The sequence below is a fragment of the Bos mutus genome, unplaced genomic scaffold, assembly GCF_027580195.1.
Source record: "Bos mutus isolate GX-2022 unplaced genomic scaffold, NWIPB_WYAK_1.1 CTG202, whole genome shotgun sequence".
NCBI classification, from domain to species: domain Eukaryota; kingdom Metazoa; phylum Chordata; class Mammalia; order Artiodactyla; family Bovidae; genus Bos; species Bos mutus.
The window spans coordinates 184,149-206,644 of NW_027219475.1; the positions used below are offsets into that span (position 1 = coordinate 184,149).

Genomic DNA, 22,496 nt, shown 5'->3' on the forward strand with positions numbered 1-22,496 from the left:
GCACAGAGAGAAGGGGTGAAGTGTGGAAGACTCACAACTCTGATTGACACCAATTACCATCACAATATGTGGTTTCTGGGAGATTTCTGACAGATCTGGTCAAGGCTCTAGGTGAAAAGTGAAAGTTGCTCAGTCGTGTCCAACTCTTTGCGACCCCATGAACTACACAGTCCATGGAATTCTCTAGGCCAGATTACTGGAGGGGGTAGCCTTTCCCTTCTCCAGGGGATCTTCCCAACCCAAGGATTGAACCAGGTTCTCCTGCATTGCAGGTGGATTCTTTACCACTGAGCTATCAGGGAAGCCCAGACTCCAGGTAACAGAATTGAATTCCTGTTCTAGAGTGCCTGTGATTCCCAGGAAGGGATAGAGAAAGATGTCCTAATAATGTTTCTGTACCACTACTATGTCCTACTGCTAACTAGTGGTTATAATATCACTACTAATGCCAACTCATTTAACCCTTACCAAAATTCTGTCATCTAGGCCCAAACAAAACCCACCATTTGTAGAGGAAACCACTACACAGAGAGAATGCAAGAACCCTGTTCAAGGTTGCATGCATGGTATGTGGCTGAGCTGTGAATTAGGACAGGGCAGACTGACTCCTGAGTCTGTTCTCCTGACCCCTGCACTGCACTCTTTCAAGTTCATTGTGGACACAGCCAGTTGCAGTCCTCCCTAAAACTTTCTTTCTTCAAATTTTTGATGAGATTGGACACTGATATTTCTTTATGTATCAGAGAAGATGGACCTTCATCCGAGGGTGTGTTGGTGCATACTGACCCTGCACCCCTAGCTCTGGGGTACAGGGAGTTGTGGGCACCACATGCCAGCCCTGTTAACTCCTCCATGTTTAGGGAAGATCCCCTGCAGAAGAATACTCCAGTATTCTTACCTGGAGAATTCCATGGACAGGGCAAACTGGCGGGCTACAGTCCATCGGGTGGCAAAGAGTTAGACACAACTGAGAGACTTGGCACCCCACTCTAGTACTCTTGCCTGGAGAATGCCATGGACAGAGGAGCCTGGTAGGCTGCAGTCCATGGGGTCACAAAGAGTTGGACACGACTGAGTGACTTCACTTACGCTTTTCACTTTCATGCATTGGAGAAGGAAATGGCAACCCACTCCAGTGTTCTTGCCTGGAGAATCCCAGGGACAGGGGATCCTGATGGCCTGCTGTCTATGGGGTCGCACAGAGTCGGACATGACTGAAGTGACTTAGCAGCAGCAGTAGCAGCAGAGAGACTAATACTTTTGCCTCACTTTCCAGCCCACCCTTCCCTATAACAGGGTCTGGAGCCTTCAAGAGTGTCTTACCTGTGAGAGCTCCATCCTCAGGTGAGACCGTGTGTACCTGGTTCACTAAACAATCCCTGTGTCATCCGGTGGGAGGGATACTGGACCCCAGGAAGCACGTCCTGTGTTCTAGGTGTCTGGCCAGTGGTTTCTGATGATGGTGTGGACTCCATAACTGGGTAAGGAATGGTGAGTCTGGGCCCAGAGGGAGTAGAGAATCAACTCTAAGTGAATCAGCAGATCCTGGTCCTATTCCAGCACCTGAGTTTAAATTCTAGTTCTGATATTTATGATCAGTTTTTATCATTAATATGTTAAAGGCCCAGATATAGAAGGAAATAGGGCCCAAGTGCAGTCACAGGGCCAGGGAGTGAGAGGACCAAATGAAAAGTAAGTGATTCTTGCATGTGTGTTTAGTTGCTCAGTTGTGTCTGCCTCATTGCTATGCTATGGGCTGTAGCCGACCAGGCTCCTCTGTCCATAGGGATTCTCTAGACAAGAATACTGGAATGGGTTGCCATGCCCCTCTCCAGGGGATCTTCCCAATCCACAGATAGAACCAAGGTCTCCCACATTGCAGGTGGATTTTTTTACTGTCTGAGCCATCTTGGAAACCCGATTCTTGTATAAGTAATAGATAAATATTAGCATATTTGGAGGGAGAAAGTTTCTCAGTCATGTCCAACTTTTTGCTACCCCATGGGCTATACAGTCCATGGAATTCTCCAGGCCAGAATACTGGAGTAGGTAGCTTTTCCCTTCTCCAGGGGAAGGACAGAGATCTCTTCAAGAAAATTAGAGATACCAAAGGAACATTTCATGCAAAGATGAGCACAATAAAGGAAAGAAATGGTATGGACCTAACAGAAGCAGAAGATATTAAGAATATTAAGAAAATGTGGCAAGAATAAATGGAAGAGCTATACAAAAAAGAACTTAATGACCCAGATAACCACAGTGGTGTGATTACTCACCTAGAGCCAGACATTTTGGAGTCCCAAGTCAAGTGGGCCTTAGGAAGCATCACTATGAACAAAGCTAGTGGAGGTGATGAAATTCCAGTTGAACTATTTTTAAGTCCTAAAAGATGATGCTGTGAAAGTGCTGCACTCAATATGTCAGCAAATTTGGAAAACTCCACAGTGGTCACTGGACTGCAAAAGGTCAGTTTTCATTCCAATCACAAAGAAAGGCAATGCCAAAGAATGCTCAAACTACCACACGATTGTACTTATCTTACACTCTAGTAAAGTAATGCTCAAAATTCTTCAAGCCAGGCTTCAGCAATACATGAACCGTGAAGTTCCAGATGTTCAAGCTGGATTTAGAAAAGGCAGAGGAACAGAGATCAAATTGCCAAAATTCATTGGTACATAGAAAAAGCAAGAGAGTTCCAGAAAAACATCTATTTCTGCCTCACTGACTATGCCAAACCTTTTGACTGTGTGGATCACAACAAACTGTGGAAAATTCTTAAAGAGATGGGACCACCAGACCACCTTACCTGCCTCCTGAAAAATCTGTATTCAGGTCAAGAAGCAATAGTTAGAACCGGACATGGAACAAAGGACTGGTTCCAAATTGGGAAAGGAGTACGTCAAGGCTGTTTATTGTCACCCTGCTTATTTAACTTATATGCAGAATACATAATGTGAAATACCAGGCTGGATGAAGCACAAGCTGGAATCTAGATTGCTGGGAGAAATATCAATAACCTCAGATATGCAGATGACACCACCCTTATGGCAGAAAGCAAAGTGGAACTTAGGAGCCTCTTGATGAAAGTTGAAAGAGGAGAGTGAAAAAGTTGGCTTAAACTCAACATTCAAAAAACGAAGATCATGGCATCCAATCCCATCACTTGGTGACAAATAGATGGGGAAACAGTGGAAACAGTGATAGACTTTCTTTTTGGGGGCTCCAAATTCACTGCAGATGGTGACTGCAGCAATGAAATTAAAAGACGTCTTGGAAGGAAAGCTATGAACATCCTGGACAACATATTAAAAAGCAGAGACATTACTTTGCCAACAAAGGTCCATCTAGTCAAAGCTATGGTTTTTCCTGTAGTCATGGTTGAATCATAAAGTTGGACCATAAAGATAGCCTAACACCCAAAAATTGATGCTTTTAAACTGTGGTGTTGGAGAAGACTCTTGAGTCTCTTGGACTGCAAGGAGATCAAACCAGTCAATACCGAATATTCATTGGAAGGACTGATGCTGAAGCTGAAGCTCCAATACTTTGGCCACCTGATGCTAAGAATTGACTCATTGGAAAAGACCCAGATGCTGGAAAAGATTGAAGACAGGAGGAGAAGGGGATGACAGAGGATGAGATGGCTGGATAGCATCACTAACTCGATGGACACGAGTTTGAGCAGGCTCTGGGAGTTGGTGATGGACAGGGAAGCCTAGCGTGCTACAGTCCATAGGGTGGCAAATAGTTGGGCCCGATTGAGCAACTCAACTGAACTGAACTGAGAGGGAGAAATACATATGTTCAGTTGTCTTTTCTCCCTTTTTATTTACCTGAGGCTCAAGGATGAAGCACAGACAAGGTAGGACAGAGAAGCTGTGTCTGCTGACCAGGTTGAGGGGTCCTTCCAGTGGGGATGTGACAGGGCTGTGGACTGGCCCGCAGCTGTCCTCCATATTCATCCCACTGAGACGTTATGGTGTGGGAGGGGGAGGGTGTGAAACTGTCTCTGGGCTTTGCTGGGGACTCTGGGGTGTGTGTGTGTGTCACAGATGGGTCCTTCCCACATCTGTGCTGAAATGACAAGAGTCAGGGTGAGCGGGCCTCAGGGTGGGCTTATGTGGGCTTCAGGAGTGCATCATGGGAATCTTGAGTCTCCGAGGGTGTGAGGAATGCAGGGTAGCATGTTAGTGACCTTGAATTTTGTCAGTGTCTTATATCCCTTTATGGCCTTTCTCAGTCTCTCTACTCATCCCAGCACTGCACTCTGGGGACCATCTGGGAGCTTCTCTGATCAGTGGAAACAGAACAAGGCAGCAATGGCCACATTGGACATCAGTCCCTTCTGCTTGTATCTGTCCCCACCACCCACCTGTGCTTCCATTCTTGTCACCACCATTCCTCTTAAATGCAGAACGGAGGAGGTGGGTCACTGATGTCTGCAGACAGCATAAATCCCTTGTCTTCTCTGATTCACTAGCCTCTTCTTTGCCTTCTGCCTTCAGCCACCCTCCAGCAGAAGGCTTTCTATTTCCCCTTCTGTCGGGAGGTGCTCCCATAAGTTATATTTTGCATCTTCTTTAGCTATGGTTTATAATACAATTATGTTCAAAATCCTATCAAACAAAACTTTCAATATACAATGGGGAAAAATGGGAAGTTCATCATTCTAAATTATATCTTTTCTTCTTGGGATTCTAAAATCCTATCTTGGAGGGCTAGAGTTAAACCATGACTCTTACCTTCTCCTTATTTCCTGTAGCAGCAATCTGTCTCTCTCCCCGAAATCTCATTTGGGGACTAGTTGAAATGCAATAAATGAAAAGGGTATTTAGCATGTCTCAAAAGCCCCTTATATATACCTATTGTTTCTCTACATCTACATATTATCTATTAGTCCACCACTGCCGTCATCATCATCAATCCATCATCCAATCTCCTTAATCTATTTCTTTGTTGTTGTTCAGTCACTAAGCCATGTCTAACTTTGTAGCCCCATGGACTGCAGTATAGCAGGCTTCCCTGCCCTTCACTATCTCCTGGAGTTTGCTCAAGCTCATGTCCATTGAGTCAATGAGGTAATCTAATGATCTCACCTGCCAGCCCCTTCTCCTCTTGCCCTCAAGCTTTCTCAGCATCAGGGATTTTTCCAATAAGTCGGCTTTTCACATCAGGTGGCCAAAGTATTGGAGCCTCAACTTCTACATCGGTCCTTCCAATGTATATTCAGGGTTGATCGATTTCTTTAGCATCTATCTACATTTCTATTTTAGTTTCTTTATAGTTCAAACATTGACTCTGTTGTCTTCATGAATAGACTATTCTAAGATGTTTAAATATGAAAATAATATTATTGTGATCTTTAAAAAAATAAAAAGCACTTAAATTTTACTTGACTTTTTTCCTATTGTTGTTACTCAGTTGCTTAAGTCATGTCTGACTCTTTGTAACCCCATCAGTTCAGTTCAGTTCAGTCGCTCAGTCATGTCCGATTCTTTGTGACCCCATGAATTGCAGCACCCCAGGCCTCCCTGTCCATCACCAACTCCCAGAGTTCACTCAGACTCATGTCCATCGAGTAAGTGATGCCGTCCAGCCATCTCATCCTCTGTTGTCCCATTATCCTCCTGCCCCCAATCTCTCCCAGCATCAGAGTCTTTTCCAATGAGTCAACTCTTCATGGACTGCAGCAACTAAGGCTTCTCTGCCCTTCACTATCTCCTGGAGTTTGTGCAAACTTATGTCCATTGAGTTGGTGATGCTATCTAACCATCTCATCCTCTGTCACCTCTCTCTCCTCTGCCCTCAGTATTTCCCAACATCAGGGTCTTTTCCAATGAGCAGGTTCTTCACATCAAGTGGCCAAAGTATTGGAGTTTCAGTTTCAGCATTAGTCCTTCCAATGAATATTCAGGTTGATTTCCTTTAAGATTGACTGGTTTGTCCTCCTTGCAGTCTAAGAGACTCTCAAGAATCTTCTCCAGCACCACAATTCAAAAGCATCAGTTCTTCAGCCCTCAGACTTCTTTATCCAACTCTCACATCCATACATGACTACTGGAAAAACCATAGCTTTGATCGTATGGACTGTTGTTGGCAAAGTGATGTCTCTACTCTTTAACATGCTGTCTAGGTTTGTCAAAGCTTTCTTTCCAAGGAGCAAGTATCCTTTAATTTCAAGGCCACAGTCACCATCTGCAGTGATTTTGGAGCTCAATAAAATAAAGCCTGTGAATCTAGTTTCCAGGAATTTGTCATTTCCAGCTCTATCACCTTGTTGCGATCCTATAAACTGCACACTTACAAAGTGGAATATGATGCTATTAGACAAGCAGCATCCATGTAGAAGCTGATACCTTCATGTGTTGGACAAGGACTGCTGCTTCTGGGTGGCTGCACAGAGGGGAAGGGTCGGGTCTGTAAATAAAGAAGACCACATCCCCTCTCACTCCACAGAAGGCGAGTATAGCCCAGGTGAAATGTGCCTGCCAGACAGAGTGGTCTTAGAGGCTAAGAAAGATTCTTGATGGGAAATGTTAGGTTCTGTCAAAGTCCCGTGTTATTATGACCCCAATGTGCTTCAGGGTCCCGTCTCCAGATCATTCTGAGAAGGAAAGAAAGACCAACAATCTCATCCCTGCAACCTGATGGTTTCCATCTCACCCCTCCAAGCTCACCTGTGAATTCCTGTGCTCCTGTCCTCAGTTTCTGCTGGCCTGACAATTACTCTCATATTTCAAACCTTCTTGTACTTCTCTGCTTTGGCCCTGAATTCAGTCCAGGGGAAGATGAATGCTTGATTCCACCAGAGATATTCTCCATGGGCCAACCAATCCCATGTGAGATCTAACAGTCTGTAGTGATTGGCCAATGTGATCGGGGAAGAAAAACCACTCATGCTTTGTGAGGCAACTTTTCTGTGCCAACCCCTGTCATAGGGCTCTCAGGGACCACAGAAGCAGAAGGTCAAAGGACCATGTTGCTCATTTAAGGAGATGTTGAAGATTCAGAAGCTCATTGGTGTCTGAGCTGCAGAAAGTGGCTGATGCAGCCTCCGATTGTGCCTGGAATGGTGAAAGGTGTTGCTATTGGCTCTCAGGAGGGAGCGTGTAAGGGGTGGTCTATATAGACCCCAGTCAGCACCCTGACGCCTCCTCACAGGACTGTGACCTTGAGGACATGGGGTCAGGATGGCTCTGGGAAGACTCCTCTCCCTACGGGGACTCTGTGTCCTCCTTCTCGGCACAGTGGTGGGTGGTCAAGGTAAGAGCTGGCCCTCTGTCCTGGGTCCACAGCAGAGAGTGGACGCCTTGATGAAGGGAAAGGTGTCTGGACTTGTGGAACCTGGCCTCAGTGTTTTTGACCAAAAAGAAACCACAGTGACTGTGAATACTGGTCCCTCTCCTGTGGGGGGTCCACTGGTTGTAGCAGCAGATTTTATAAAGCAGTGAGGTTTGGTCTGGACTGAGCTGGGTCAGCCTGAATCCCTCCACTGTCTCCCTTGTTCTCAGGGAGCTTCTAGAGTCCCAGTGGCTCCCAGTGTGTGGAAGATCCAATGACTGACCTCAGCTGGGACCCTGGGCTGTTCCCACACACTCATGTGCCTGGTATGTGAGCACTACCCCAGGGTCCCCCCATTTCTTATGTCTGTGCTTCTGTAGGCTTTGTTCTTAGGTGTGTATATGTAGTGTGTCAGGGTGTGTATGTGTGTGAGGGTGAGTGAGGGTGTGTGTGAGGGTGTATGTGTGTGAGAGTGTGTTTGTGAGGGTGTGTTTGTGTGTGAGGATGCATGTGTGCGTGTGAGAGAGACAGAGAGAGAGTGTGAGGGTGTGTGGAGCCTGTCTGTTTGAGAGGAACAGGGATGCTGAGCAGGGACTGAGTCCATTGGTCTGTGAAGCACACAGGGTCCCACAGGGCTGGGTGTCAAGTCAGCTGCATGTAACCAAATCAGAGATAATTGTGCACCTGCCTGCCTCTCTCTGGCTCCTCTCCCTGTCCCCTGGGCTTCCCTCTGCTTGCTGCCGTGTCTGCCCAGCACTGGGCTCTGTGAGAGGCTCTGCCTGCTGGCTTCACCTCTTCCCACCAGGTGTCCATTGTGGAGCAGAGGAGCCAGCAGCCAGGAGAGGGGATCTCTTGTCTGTAGAGATCAGGTGATGTGCAGCCCCAGGTATATAAGTTCCCGAGTCCCTGCCCTGGTCCCTGTGACATTTCCAGATATGCTGGGGGCCTGGGATGGTCTTTTCCCCTTCCAGGATCTGCTGTAACTCTGTAGGGAGCACTCTCTCCCTGGAGAGTTAGAGTTAATTATTATTATTAGCCATTGAGTCATATGTGTTCCTTATATATTTTGGATATTAACCCCTCATGAGATACATGATTTGCAAGTTCTTTTTCTCCATTCTGTGCATTGTCTTTTCATTTTGTGTACTGTTTCTTCTGTTCTACAGGAGCTTTTTAGGTTGATGTTAATGTGGTCCCATTGTTTATTTTGATTTTGTTGCTTGTGCTTTAGCTGTCATACCCAAGAATTCATTGCCAATATCCACATCCAGGAGCTTTCCCCTATGTTTTCTTCTAGGAGTTTGTGGTTTCAGGTCTTAAATAGATTTATGTCTTTGATCTATTTTGAGTCTATTTTTCTGTGGTTCTAAGATAGGGATCTAGTTTCATTCTTTTGCATGTAAATATCCAGTTTTCCTAACAGCATTTACTGAAAAGACCATCCTCGCCTCACTGAGTATTCTTGCCTCCCTTGTCAAACATTCATTGACTGTCCATGCATGGGTTTATTTTTGGGCTCTCAGTTCTGTTAATTGCTTGATGTGTCTATTTTCACACCATTGCCATAATGTTTGTTTTTATGTATTTGGCTGCAGCAGGTCTTGCCTGCAGTACATGTGATATTTGATCTTTATGCAGCATGCAGTTCTTCAGTTGCAGCATGCCATGCTACTTATGCCATGTGAACTCCTAGCTGTAACATGTGGCATCTGTTGCAGCATGGGCTTCTCCACCTGCAGTGGATGGGCTTCTCTCTAGTTGTGGTGCACAGGCTCCAGTGCACAGAGGGATCAGGAGTTGTAGTGCATGGCCTTAGTTGCCCCATGACATTTGAGATCTTAGCTCCCCAACTAGGGATTGAACTTGAGACCCCTGCATTGGAAGGCAGATTTTTTTTTTTTTTTTTTTTTTTTTTCTGAACAAAAAATATCTTTATATAAGCCACTAATAGATATCTAAATACAGTAAGGTTTTTAAAATGAAACCATAAATATATAATTATATTCGTAAAGTACACTAATCAAAATCTGTACAACATTAACAGCAAATCCAAATCCATATAAGATATTCCTCTGAACTTCATGTTTCACCAAGCATCTAAAATCACCAGTCTTTTGGTCATTCTCTTGTACATTATTCTGTATCTCCACATTGGATTGGATCCCTTGACTTTATTTCATTTTCTGTGTGACATTCTCTGCAGATACATATCATTGGCTGCTGCTTAGGGGGCTGAACATTCTGGGTGTCCGTTGTTGTCCGTAACACAGAGAAACTTCTCAGCCTTTCCAGTCAGATTCCAACTTGCCTCTGTGCCACGGTCAAGTTCCCCGGAAGGTGGATTCTTAACCACTAGACCACCAGGGAAGTCCCCTGATGATGTGAGCATTTTAAAGTCTTTATTGGATTTGCTACAATAATGCTTCTGTTTTCTTTTTACTTTTTCGTTTTTTGGCCACAAAGCATTTGGGATCTTAGCTCTCTGACCAGGGATTCAACCTGCACCCCCTGCATTAGAAGGCAAAGTCTTAACCCCTGGACCCCCAGGGAAGTCTCTCCAGCTTTATTTTGTTTGTTTTTTATTTGGTTTTGTTTTATTTTTATTTTTGCTTCATTTTTTTATACATGATATTATACATGTTTCAATGCCATTTTCCCAAATCTTCCCACCCTCTCCCTCTCCCACAGAGTCCATAAGACTGTTCTATACATCAGTGTCTCTTTTGCTGTCTCGTACACAGGGTTATTGTTACCATCTTTCTAAATTCCATATATATGCGTTAGTATACTGTATTGGTGTTTTTCTTTCTGGCTTACTTCACTCTGTATAATAGGCTCCAGTTTCATCCATCTCATTAGAACTGATTCAAATTATTCTTTTTAATGGCTGAGTAATACTCCATTGTGTATATGTACCACAGCTTTCTTATCCATTCATCTGCTGATGGACATCTAGGTTGCTTCCATGTCCTGGATATTATAAACAGTGTTGCAATGAACATTGGGGTACACGTGTCTCTTTCCCTTCTGGTTTCCTCAGTGTGTATGCCCTGCAGTGGGATTGCTGGATCTTTGTTTGTTTGTTTGTTTGTTTGTTTTTTAATTTTATTTTATTTTTAAACTTTACATAGTTGTATTAGTTTTGCCAAATATCAAAATGAATCCACCACAGGTATACATGTGTTCCCCATCCTGAACCCTCCTCCCTCCTCCCTCCCCATACCATCCCTCTGGGTCGTCCCAGTGCACTAGCCCCAAGCATCCAGTATTGTGCATCGAACCTGGACTGGCATCTGGTTTCATACATGATATTTTACATGTTTCAATGCTATTCTCCCAAATCTTCCCACCCTCTCCCTCTCCCTCAGAGTCCATAAGACTGTTCTATACATCACTGTCTCTTTTGCTGTCTCGTACACAGGGTTATTGTTACCATCTTTAGTATACTGTATTGGTGTTTTTCCTTCTGGCTTACTTCACTCTGTATAATAGGCTCCAGTTTCATCCACCTCATTAGAACTGATTCAAATGTATTCTTTTTAATGGCTGAGTAATACTCCATTGTGTATATGTAACACAGCTTTCTTATCCATTCATCTGCTGATGGACATCTAGGTTGCTTCCATGTCCTGGCTATTATAAACAGTGCTGCGATGAACAGTGGGGTACACGTGTCTCTTTCCCTTCTGGTTTCCTCAGTGTGTATGCCCAGCAGTGGGATTGCTGGATCATAAGGCAGTTCTATTTCCAGTTTTTTAAGGGATCTCCACACTGTTCTCCATAGTGGCTGTACTAGTTTGCATTCCCACCAACAGTGTAAGAGGGTTCCCTTTTCTCCACACCCTCTCCAGCATTTATTATTTGTAGACTTTTGGATCGCAGCCATTCTGACTGGTGTGAGATGGTACCTCATAGTGGTTTTGATTTGCATTTCTCTGATAATGAGTTCTTCCCGCTGGCTTTCTCTAGCTGCAGAGGTCGGGACTGCCCTTCCCTGTGGTGCTCAGTCTTCTCACTGCAGTGCCTTCTCTTGTTGCGGAGCACAGACTCTAGGTACACGGGCTCTGTTACTCTGTGGAATGTGGGATCTTCTTGGGCCCAAGATAGAAACTGTGTCTCCTGTATTGGGTAGGCAGATTCTTAATCACTGGACCACCAGGCAAGTCACCTCCAGTTTTGCTATTATTTTCTCTTTTTCACTTTAAAATTGCTTTGGCTATTTGAGGTTTTGTGGTTTGACACAAATTTTAAGATTTTTTCTATTTCTATGAAAAATACTATTGGAATTGCTTTGAATCTATAGATGGCTTTGGGTAGTATAGACATTTTAACAATATTAATTCTTCCAATCTATGAACATGGGCTCTCTTTCCATTTTATTAGTGTCTTCTTCAATGTCTCTCATTAGTCTTATTGATTTTTGAGTATAGCTCTTTCATCTTTTTGGTTAAATTTATTTTTAACATTTTATGGCTTCTTATACCATTTTAAAGAGATTGTTTCTTTTTTTTCCAGATGTTTCCTTGTTAGTGTGTAGAAACACAACCAATTTCTGTAGTTTGATTTTGTCTTCTGTGACTTTTTTGAATTTATTAGTTCTAACAGTTGTTCTATTGATATACTATTAGAATTTTCTATAATAATATTATGTCTTTTGGAAACGGAGAAAATTTTCTTTTTCTATTTGGATAATTTTATTTCTTTTTGCTTACTTGCTATTCTGGGACTTCCAGTACTATGTGGATTAAGATTGGTAACAGAGGACATGTTTATGTTATTCCTGATCTTAGAGGAACATTGAGTTTGATATTAACTATGGGCTTCTCATATATGATTTATATTATATTGAGAAATGTTCCTTCTATATGCAGTTTTTGAGAGTTAAAAAATTTAAGAGTGTTGAATTTTGTCAAACATCTTTTCTGCATCTATTGAGATGGTCTTATGATTTTTATCTTTCATTGTATTAATGTGGTGTATGACATTTATTGATTTACACATGTTGAACTATCTTTGCATCCTAGAGATTAATTCCACTTGCTCACAGTATATAATCTTTTTAATGTGTTGTTGAATTCCCTTGGCTAAATTTGTTATGAATTTTGGCATTTGTATTAATGGGACATTGGCTTGTAATTTTCCTTTCTTGTAGTGTTTTTACATAGCTTTGGTATCAGGCTAATGCAGGATATGTAAAATGATTTGCAGAGTGCTCATTCCTCAATTTTTAGAAGATTGTAAAAAAAAACAGATGTTTTTCTTGTATAAATATTTGATAGAAGTCACCAGTGAGCATTTCTGAATCATTTTTTCTAGATTATCCAAATTGTTGGCCTATAATTTTCCATAGGAGCCTCTTATGGTTTGTATTCTGTTGTATCAGTTTTAATGTCCCCTGTTTCCTATCCGATTTTATTTATTTGAATCTTCTCATTTATTTTCTTGATTAGTACAGCTTAAAGTTTGTCATTTTTGTTTATTTTTTTTCAAGAATGACCTCTGTTAATCTTTTCTATCACTTTCTTATATTCTATTTCATTTATTTATGCTCTAATCTTTGTTTTTTCCTTCCTTTGCTAGATTTTGGTTTACTTCATTCTTCTCTTTTAGTTCTTTGATTTGCAATATTAGGTTGTCTATTTGAGATCTTTCTTTTTTAAGTATGCATTTATCACTATAAATTTCCCTCTTATAACTGCTTTGGATGCAGTATATAGTGTTTGAATGTGTGTTTCTACTTTTGTTTATCTCAGAATATTTTTAATATGCCTTTGGATTTCTTTTTTATCATTGGCTGTTCAGGAGCTTGTTGTTGAATTTCCACATATTTGTGATTTTGCCAGTTTCCTCCTATTGTTGATTTTTTAATTTCAAATAGCTGTACTCAGAAAATATATTTGATAATATTTCTATATTTTTGAATTTGTTAAGACTTGTTTTGTTGCTTAACATGATCTATTCTGGAAAATATTCTGTGTGTATTTGAGAAGAATATGTATTCTACTGCTGGTGGATAAAATGTTCTGTATATGTCTGTTAAGTCCATTTGTTTACTAGGTTCTTCATTTCAGTACTCTGAAGTGCTTTTTTTTTTTCTAATTTTATTTTATTTTTAAACTTTATGTAATTGTATTAGTTTTGCCAAATATCAAAATGAATCCACCACAGGTATACATGTCTTCCCCATCCTGAACCCTCCTCCCTCCTCCCTCCTCCCTCCCCATACCATCCCTCTGGGTCGTCCCAGTGCACTAGGTTCTTCAAATCTGCTGTTTCTAATTGATTATCTGTCTGAATGATGTATAATAAATTCAGGTGCTCTGACAACTCTGAGGACTTTAGCAAGCGTTGCAGGAGATGTGAAGTGGCTGTAAGGATTGTTAGTATACTCAGTATATTAACAATAGTACCCCTAGGTCCAATGGCTAGGGACCATGGCAGGCAGTGGCAGTGGCTAGAGTCAGTGCCAGAAGTGTGCACCCAGTTGGCATTGAGGGACCAGGTACAGGTGCCCATATACACCAGGGATCAGTTATAGACACACATATGGTATGTATCACAGGCCTGCATTTATTAAAAGGTTCATCTAGGAGTGGATATCACCCAAATATACTCACCTGGATGTTGGCAGCATTCAGACCTTGGTGGACGGTTTAACTGAGAGCACCAGTCCCTTTCTGCCATGAGCTAGAGGTCTCCCTCAATTCCTTATCATGTGGGTCTCTCCATACATAGCTCACAATGTGGCAACTGGCTTCATCAAGACAGAGAGAGCAGGATAGGTCACCAGGAGAAACCAGAATTGTCTTAAAAATTAATCTCTTAAATGACATCTCATCACTTTCACCAAATTCTGTTTGTTAGACTCATGTTACTAGTTACACCCAAGCATGGGGATTACACAAGGACATGAATACCAGATGACAGGAACAACTGGTATGATTTAGAGCTTGTTACCACAGTCCTTTGTTCCTAAGTTGGATGAGATGCTCGCTATAGACAGTGAAGGAGAGGGAGGATTCCTCCCTGGATCCCGGGCCATGAACAGCAACTGAGATGTTGGAGGAGCTGGGCCCAGTAGTCTTGGGCACATCTACAGGGAGGGCAGCATCCAGAGTCTCTGGAGGCCTGTCCTAGGTGGTGTCCCTGGAGCTGGTTCTACAGACTCGTGAGAAATTCCTGGTGCCTCCCTTCCTGCTCCAGGTTCAGTGATGGCACACTGGGAGCTTTGAGTTGGCCATGGTGGGAATGTTTATACCACAGAAGTCAACACTTTCTATTCACAGTGATTTTTCCAGAGAATAGAGTATTCATCTTTTAATACTTACCAGCACACCACTGGTGCAAGTCTCCAAAATCTCTCCTATGTCCTGTGTCTCTCTTGCAGCTCTGGAGGTGAGGCTGAAGGATGGAGACCACTGCTGTGAGGGGAGAGTGGAAGTGAAGCACCAAGGAGAATGGGGCACAGTGGATGATCTGAACTGGAGCATGGAGGAGGCAGCTGTGGTGTGCAGACAGCTGGGATGTGGAAGTGCCACTGATGCTCCCAAGAGGGCTCATTTTGGCCCAGGGATTGGCCCCATTTGGTTTCCTTATATTTATTGCAAAGGTCCAGAGTCAGCTATCATGGAGTGTAGTTATCCTCCTGTTAAAGATCATCGCCCTGAGGGCAATTCCCATGACAAAGATGTGGGAGCAGTCTGCTCAGGTAAGCCCTGTGGTCTGGGAGGGATTCCCAGCAGAAAAAGCCCCAGTCTTATTCACAGAATAGCTATGAGAATATGGGTCACATACCGTAGAACTTACTTGAATGGTGGTCTTTATACTTAACCACTGGACTACCAGGGTGGTCTTTATACTTCATACTTGGGTGAAGATTTCAGTCACACAGTGCTTTCTTGAACATTAGGTATTCAAAGGAACATAAGGTCTGACTTGGTCCTGAGCTTTCTATAAAGAAAGCTGAGCACTGAAGAATTGATGCTTTTGAACTGTGGTGTTGGAGAACACTCTTGAGAGTCCCTTGGACTGCAAGGAGATCCAACCAGTTCATCCTAAAGGAAATCAGTCCTGAATATTCATTGGAAGGACTGATGCTGAAGCTGAAGCACCAATACTTTGGCCACCTGATGCTAAGAACTGAATCATTGGAAAAGACCTTGATGCTGGGAAAGATTGAAAGCGGATGGAGAAGGAGACAACAGAGGATGAGATGGTTGGATGGCATCACTGACTCAATGGACATGAGTTTGAGTAAACTCCAGGAGTTGGTGATGGACAGGGAGGCCTGGCATGCATTCAGTCCATGGGGGTCTCAAAGAGTCGGACACGACTGAGTGACTCAACTGAACTGAACTGACCCTGGACAGAAAGTCTCCAGATCCATAGTCACTGGTCCCTCCAGTCTCTGTGATGTGTCTCATAGGAGGCAGGGAGGTGAGCTCAAATGTTTCATACATGTATAACTGTCAGGTTGGACCTTGATTAATTAGTTTCATTATGGTAGCTTTTTGTATTCTTTCATGACATTGTCAGACAAGTGCAGCTACAGGATGGTATATAGGAGAGAAGCAGGCAAACAAAGTGTATTATACTCACTGGTCCTAGAGAGACAGAGACCATAAGATGGGTACATGGGAGAGGGACCAATAGACCAGGATCCACCTAGCAGTGGGAACCCAACATGGGGTGTAAATACCCATGGAGAAGTGACAATACTGGGGGTCAGGGTGGAGATATACTAGGAAAAGGGAGGTTTCATGGGTGTGTTTGAATATCACTAGGTCACAGGGGAGGGCCAGAAGCGGGGTTTGTGGCAGGGGCTAATCTCCTTACACAGGTGCACCTGTTCGCCTGGGTGGGGAGGTCATCTCCTATTTGTGGGGTTGTTGAGGCTGCAGGAAAACCTAAAGTTTTAAATTTACAGCACTGAAGTCGGAGCAAACCTAAAGCACAGTGAGGGTAAGAAGCATGAAATGACACATAAAAAGGGCTCAATCCTGACTGTATGTATTTCACCTATACTAAGGTTAAAACTAGAATGTGATTGGGTGGTCACAGTGTTTGCCAGAGATGTTCCCAGTTTTTATCAGAATGTTTGATGAATTCTTCAGGACATTAATCCCAGCAGCATAGCTTGAATTGAGGAAGATATTATCAGACATTACAACAAGTTTCCTAAAATATGTGGTTGGATCTTAGGAAAGGGTCACTCAACATGATGATATGGTTTAAAGGTTCACCCTAAGGACATCTGCAGTAGGTCCCTAGCAGCCACAGCCAATCAGCTCTCTGTGTTTTGTTGGGGAAAATAACTGGAAGATTATCTTTTCCAATCTCATCTTTAGCAGATCTTTGATGATTTTCTTGAGGTCCCAAAGAAAACACTTCTTTCCTTTTTTACAAGTACTATATTGAGGTATGACTGACATACAAAAAGCAATATGTAGTTAGTACAACTTAATGAGTGGGGTGATCAGTATACATCTGTGAAATCCTGACCACAGTCTATGCCACATATCTGTTGATCTCCTCAAAGGTTCTCCTTCACTCTCTTTATTACAATATTATTATTAAAATAATTATTTTAAGGGATGTTTGAATTTCAGTTAGGAGTTATTGTTTTAAGAAAACATGTCTTTTGGCATTTCCAATTGTTCAATCGGTAAGTCATGTACGAATCTTTGCAATATTATGAGTTGCATCACACCAGGCTTCCCTGTCCTTCACTATCTCCAAGAATTTGCTCAAATTCACGTTCATTGTGTTGATGATGCTATCCAGCCACCTAATTCTCTGCCACCCCCTTCTCCTTCTGCCCTCAATCTTTCCCAGCATCAGAGTCTTTCCCAATAAGTCACTCTTCCAGTAACATTCCTTAATGTCATAATGTCTTAATTATGGTTCGAATTGCAGATGAACTTGTGAAACCTTACAGGAGGCCCTACCTTTTGATGAATCAGCATCTAAATTAAAAGGGAATGTGTTTTCTTGAAACTTTGTGTGATTTTGGTACTTCTAATATTATCATATTTAGAAAATTGGTGTCTTGATATTAATTCCAGTTGGGACACAGTTAATAAAAAACAGATTGGGTGTGCTCTGGCATTTAAAATTTGACTGTGGTTTATACTCCCTGATTGGTGGCAGCAGTGGTTTAGTCTCCAAGGTCTTTCTGACTCTTTGTCACCCCATGGCCTCTAACCTGCCAGGCTTCTCTGTCCATGGGATTTTCCAGGCAAGAACACTGGAGTGGATTGCCATTCCATCCTCAACCCAGGAATCAAACCTGAGTCTCCTGCACTACAGGCATATTCTTACCATCTGAACCACCAGGGAAGTCCTATTTACCATTGCTCTAACCTAGGTTCTCAAGCTTTTATGAACACTTGCAGTTTTCTTCTATTAATCTTTGTCACCCGATTCCTGCTACTGCTGTCTCTTTTCTATATTTTCAGGAAATGTTTTATTGATATGAAGGTAAGTCAAATTGGTGGTGATGCAGCAGAGATAATATTAGAATAGCAGACCTTTTCATTATTTTAGTTGAAATTGAACTTTTGGAGTTTATTCCTCTCAATTATAAGTGTCAGGTATGTATGAGAAATTTCAGCACCTGTAGGTGTGATCACTCACCTAGAGCCAGACATCCTGGAATGTGAAGTCAAGTGGGCCTTAGAAAGCATCACTACAAACAAAGCTAGTGGAGGTGATGGAACTCCAGTTGAACTATTCAAATCCTAAAAGATGATGCTGTGAAAGTGCTGCACTCAATATGCCAGCAAACTTGGAAAACTCAGCAGTGGCCACAGGACTGGAAAAGGTCAGCTTTCATTCCAATCCCAAAGAAAAGTAATGCCAAAGAATGCTCAAACTACCACACAATTGCACTATCTCACACGCTAGTAAAGTAATGCTCAAAATCTTCCAAGCCAGGCTTCAGCAATACAAGAACCGTGAACTTCCAGATGTTCAAGCTGGGTTTAGAAAAGGCAGAGGAACCAGAGATCAAACTGCCAACACCTGCTGGATCATCGATAAAGCAAGAGAGTTTCAGAAAAACATCTATTTCTGCTTTATTGACTATGCCAAAGCCTTTGACTCTGTGGATCACAATAAACTGTGGAAAATTCTGAAAGAGATGGGAATACCAGACCACATGACCTGCCTCTTGAGAAACCTATATGCAGGTCAGGAGGCAACAGTTAGAACTGGACATGGGGGGGGGGGGGGAGGAGCTAAGATGGCGGAGGAGTAGGACAGGGAGAACACTTTCTCCTTCACAAATTCATCAAAAGAACATTTAAATGCCAAGTAAATTTCACAAAACAACTTCTGAATGCCGCAGAGGACATCAGGCACCCAGAAAAGCAACCCAAGTCTTCAAAAGGAGTTTCAGGGCAAGACATACCAAGCAAATTCTCCAGCAGCAAGGAACACAGCCCTAGGCTCCAAGATACAGACAGCCCAGAATCACCCCAAAACCATAGACATCCCATAACTCATTACTGGACACTTCATTGCACTCCAGAGAGAAGAAATACAGCTCCACCCACCAGAACACTGACACAAGCTTCCCTAACCAAGAAACCTTGACAAGCCACCTGTACAAACCCACACAGAGTGAGGAAACGCCACAATAAAGAGAACTCCACAAACTGCCAGAATACAGAAAGGACACCCCAAACTCAGCAATTTAAACAAGATGAAGAGACAGAGGAATACCCAGCAGATAAAGGAACAGGATAAATGCCCACCAAACCAAACAAAAGAGGAAGAGATAGGGAATCTAACTGATAAAGAATTCCAAATAATGATAGTGAAATTGATCCAAAATCTTGAAATCAAAATGGAATCACAGATAAATAGCTTGGAGACAAAGATTGAGAAGATGCAAGAAAGGTTTAACAAGGACCTAGAAGAAATAAAAGAGAGTCAATATAAAATGAATAATGCAATAAATGATATTAAAAACACTCTGGAGGCAACAAATAGTAGAATAACAGAGGCAGAAGATAGGATTAGTGAATTAGAAGATAGAATGGTAGAAATAAATGAATCAGAGAGGATAAAAGAAAAACGAATGAAAAGAAATGAGGACAATCTCAGAGACCTCCAGGACAATATTAAACGCTACAACATTCGATTCATAGGAGTCCCAGAAGAAGAAGACAAAAAGAAAGACCATGAGAAAATACTTGAAGAGATAATAGTTGAAAACTTCCCTAAAATGGGGAAGGAAATAATCACCCAAGTCCAAGAAACCCAGAGAGTCCCAAACAGGATAAACCCAAGGCGAAACACCCCAAGGCACATATTAATCAAATTAACAAAGATCAAACACAAAGAACAAATATTAAAAGTAGCAAGGGAAAAACAGCAAATAACACACAAGGGAATTCCCATAAGGAGAACAGCTGATCTTTCAATAGAAACTCTTCAAGCCAGGAGGGAATGGCAATACATACTTAAAGTGATGAAAGAAAATAACCTACAGCCCAGATTATTGTACCCAACAAGGATCTCATTCAAATATGAAGGAGAAATCAAAAGCTTCTCAGACAAGCAAAAGCTGGGAGAATTCAGCACCACCAAACCAGCTCTCCAACACATACTAAAGGATATTCTCTAGACAGGAAACACAAAAACGGTGTATAAACTCGAACCCAAAACAGTAAAGAAAATGGCAATGGGATCATACTTATCAGTAACTACCTTAAACGTAAATGGGTTGAATGCCCCAACCAAAAGACAAAGACTGGCTGAATGGATACAAAAACAAGACCCCTACATATGTTGTCTACAAGAGACCCACCTCAAAACAGGGGACACATGCAGACTGAAAGTGAAGGGCTGGAGAAAGATTTTCCATGCAAATAGGGACCAAAAGAAAGCAGGAGTAGCAATACTTATATCAGATAAAATAGACTTTAAAACAAAGGCCGTGAAAAGAGACAAAGAGGGTCACTACGTAATGATCAAAGGATCAATCCAAGAAGAAGATATAACAATTATAAATATATATGCACCCAACACGGGAGCGCCGCAATATGTAAGACAAATGCTAACAAGTATGAAAGGAGAAATTAACAATAACACAATAATAGTGGGAGACTTTAATACCCCACTCACACCTATGGATAGATCAACTAAACAGAAAATTAACAAGGAAACACAAACGTTAAATGATACAATAGACCAGTTAGACCTAATTGACATCTATAGGACATTTCATCCCAAAACAATGAATTTCACCTTTTTCTCAAGCGCACATGGAACCTTCTCCAGGATAGATCACACCCTGGGCCATAAATCTAGCCTTGGTAAATTCAAAAAAATAGAAATCATTCCAAGCATCTTTTCTGACCACAATGCAGTAAGATTAGATCTCAATTACAGAAGAAAAACTATTAAAAATTCCAAAATATGGAGGATGAACAACACGCTGCTGAATAACCAACAAATCACAGAAGAAATTTTAAAAAAATGAAAATTTGCATAGAAACTAAAGAAAATGAAAACACAACAACCCAAAACCTGTGGAAAACTTTAAAAGCAGTCCTAAGGGGAAAGTTCATAGCAATACAGGCATACCTCAAGAAACAAGAAAAAAGTCAAATAAATAACCTAACCCTACACCTAAAGCAACTAGAAAAGGAAGAAATGAAGAACCCCAGGGTTAGTAGAAGGAAAGAAATCTTAAAAATTAGGGCAGAAATAAATGCAAAAGAAACAAAAGAGACCATAGCAAAAATCAACAAAGCCAAAAGCTGGTTCTTTGAAAGGATAAATAAAATTGACAAACCATTAGCCAGACTCATCAAGAAACAAAGGGAGAAAAATCACATCAATAAATTAGAAATGAAAATGGAGAGATCACAACAGACAACACATAAATACAAAGGATCATAAGAGACTACTATCAACAATTATATGCCAATAAAATGGACAACGTGGAAGAAATGGACAAATTCTTAGAAAAGTACAACTTTCCAAAACTGGACCAGGAAGAAATAGAAAATCTTAACAGACGCATCACAAGCACGGAAATTGAAACTATAATCAAAAATCTTCCAGCAAACAAAAGCCCAGGTCCAGACGGCTTCACAGCTGAATTCTACCAAAAATTTAGAGAAGAGCTAACACCTATCCTGCTCAAACTCTTCCAGAAAATTGCAGAGGAAGGTAAACTTCCAAACTCATTCTATGAGGCCACCATCACCCTAATACCAAAACCTGACAAAGATCCCACAAAAAAAAGAAAACTACAGGCCAATATAACTGATGAACATAGATGCAAAAATCCTTAACAAAATTCTAGCAATCAGAATCCAACAACACATTAAAAAGATCATACACCATGACCAAGTGGGCTTTATCCCAGGGATGCAAGGATTCTTCAATATCTGAAAATCAATCAGTGTTATACACCACATTAACAAATTGAAAAATAAAAACCATATGATTATCTCAATAGATGCAGAGAAAGCCTTTGACAAAATTCAACATCAATTTATGATAAGAAGTCTCCAGAAAGCAGGAATAGAAGGAACATGCCTCAACATAATAAAAGCTATATATGACAAACCCACAGCAAACATTATCCTCAATGGTGAAAAATTGAAAGCATTTCCTCTAAAGTCAGGAACAAGACAAGGGTGCCCACTTTCACCATTACTATTCAACATAGTTTTGGAAGTTTTGGCCACAGCAATCAGAGCAGAAAAAGAAATAAAAGGAATCCAAATTGGAAAAAGAAGAAGTAAAACTCTCACTGTTTGCAGATGACATGATCCTCTACATAGAAAACCCTAAAGACTCCACCAGAAAATTACTAGAACTAATCAATGACTATAGTAAAGTTGCAGGATATAAAATCAACACACAGAAATCCCTTGCATTCCTATACACTAATAATGAGAAAACTGAAAGAGGAATTAAGGAAACAATTCCATTCACCATTGCAACGGAAAGAATAAAATACTTAGGAATATATCTACCTAAAGAAACTAAAGACCTATATATAGAAAACTATAAAACACTTGTGAAAGAAATCAAAGAGGACACTAATAGATGGAGAAATATACCATGTTCATGGATTGGAAGAATCAATATTGTGAAAATGAGTATACTACCCAAAGCAATTTATAGATTCAATGCAATCCCTATCAAGCTACCAACAGTATTGTTCACAGACCTAGAACAAATAATTTCAC

At 41.5% G+C, this 22,496-nt stretch overlaps 1 protein-coding gene across 1 annotated transcript in view; it reads left to right on the forward strand.

Moving 5' to 3' along the window:
* LOC102270223 (antigen WC1.1-like) overlaps positions 1-22,496 on the forward strand; it is a 110,505-nt gene that overhangs the window by 59,318 nt on the left and 28,691 nt on the right. The window contains 2 exon segments of the mRNA XM_070366758.1: positions 7,190-7,263; positions 14,669-14,989. Coding sequence (XP_070222859.1) covers positions 7,190-7,263; positions 14,669-14,989 — 395 coding nt within the window.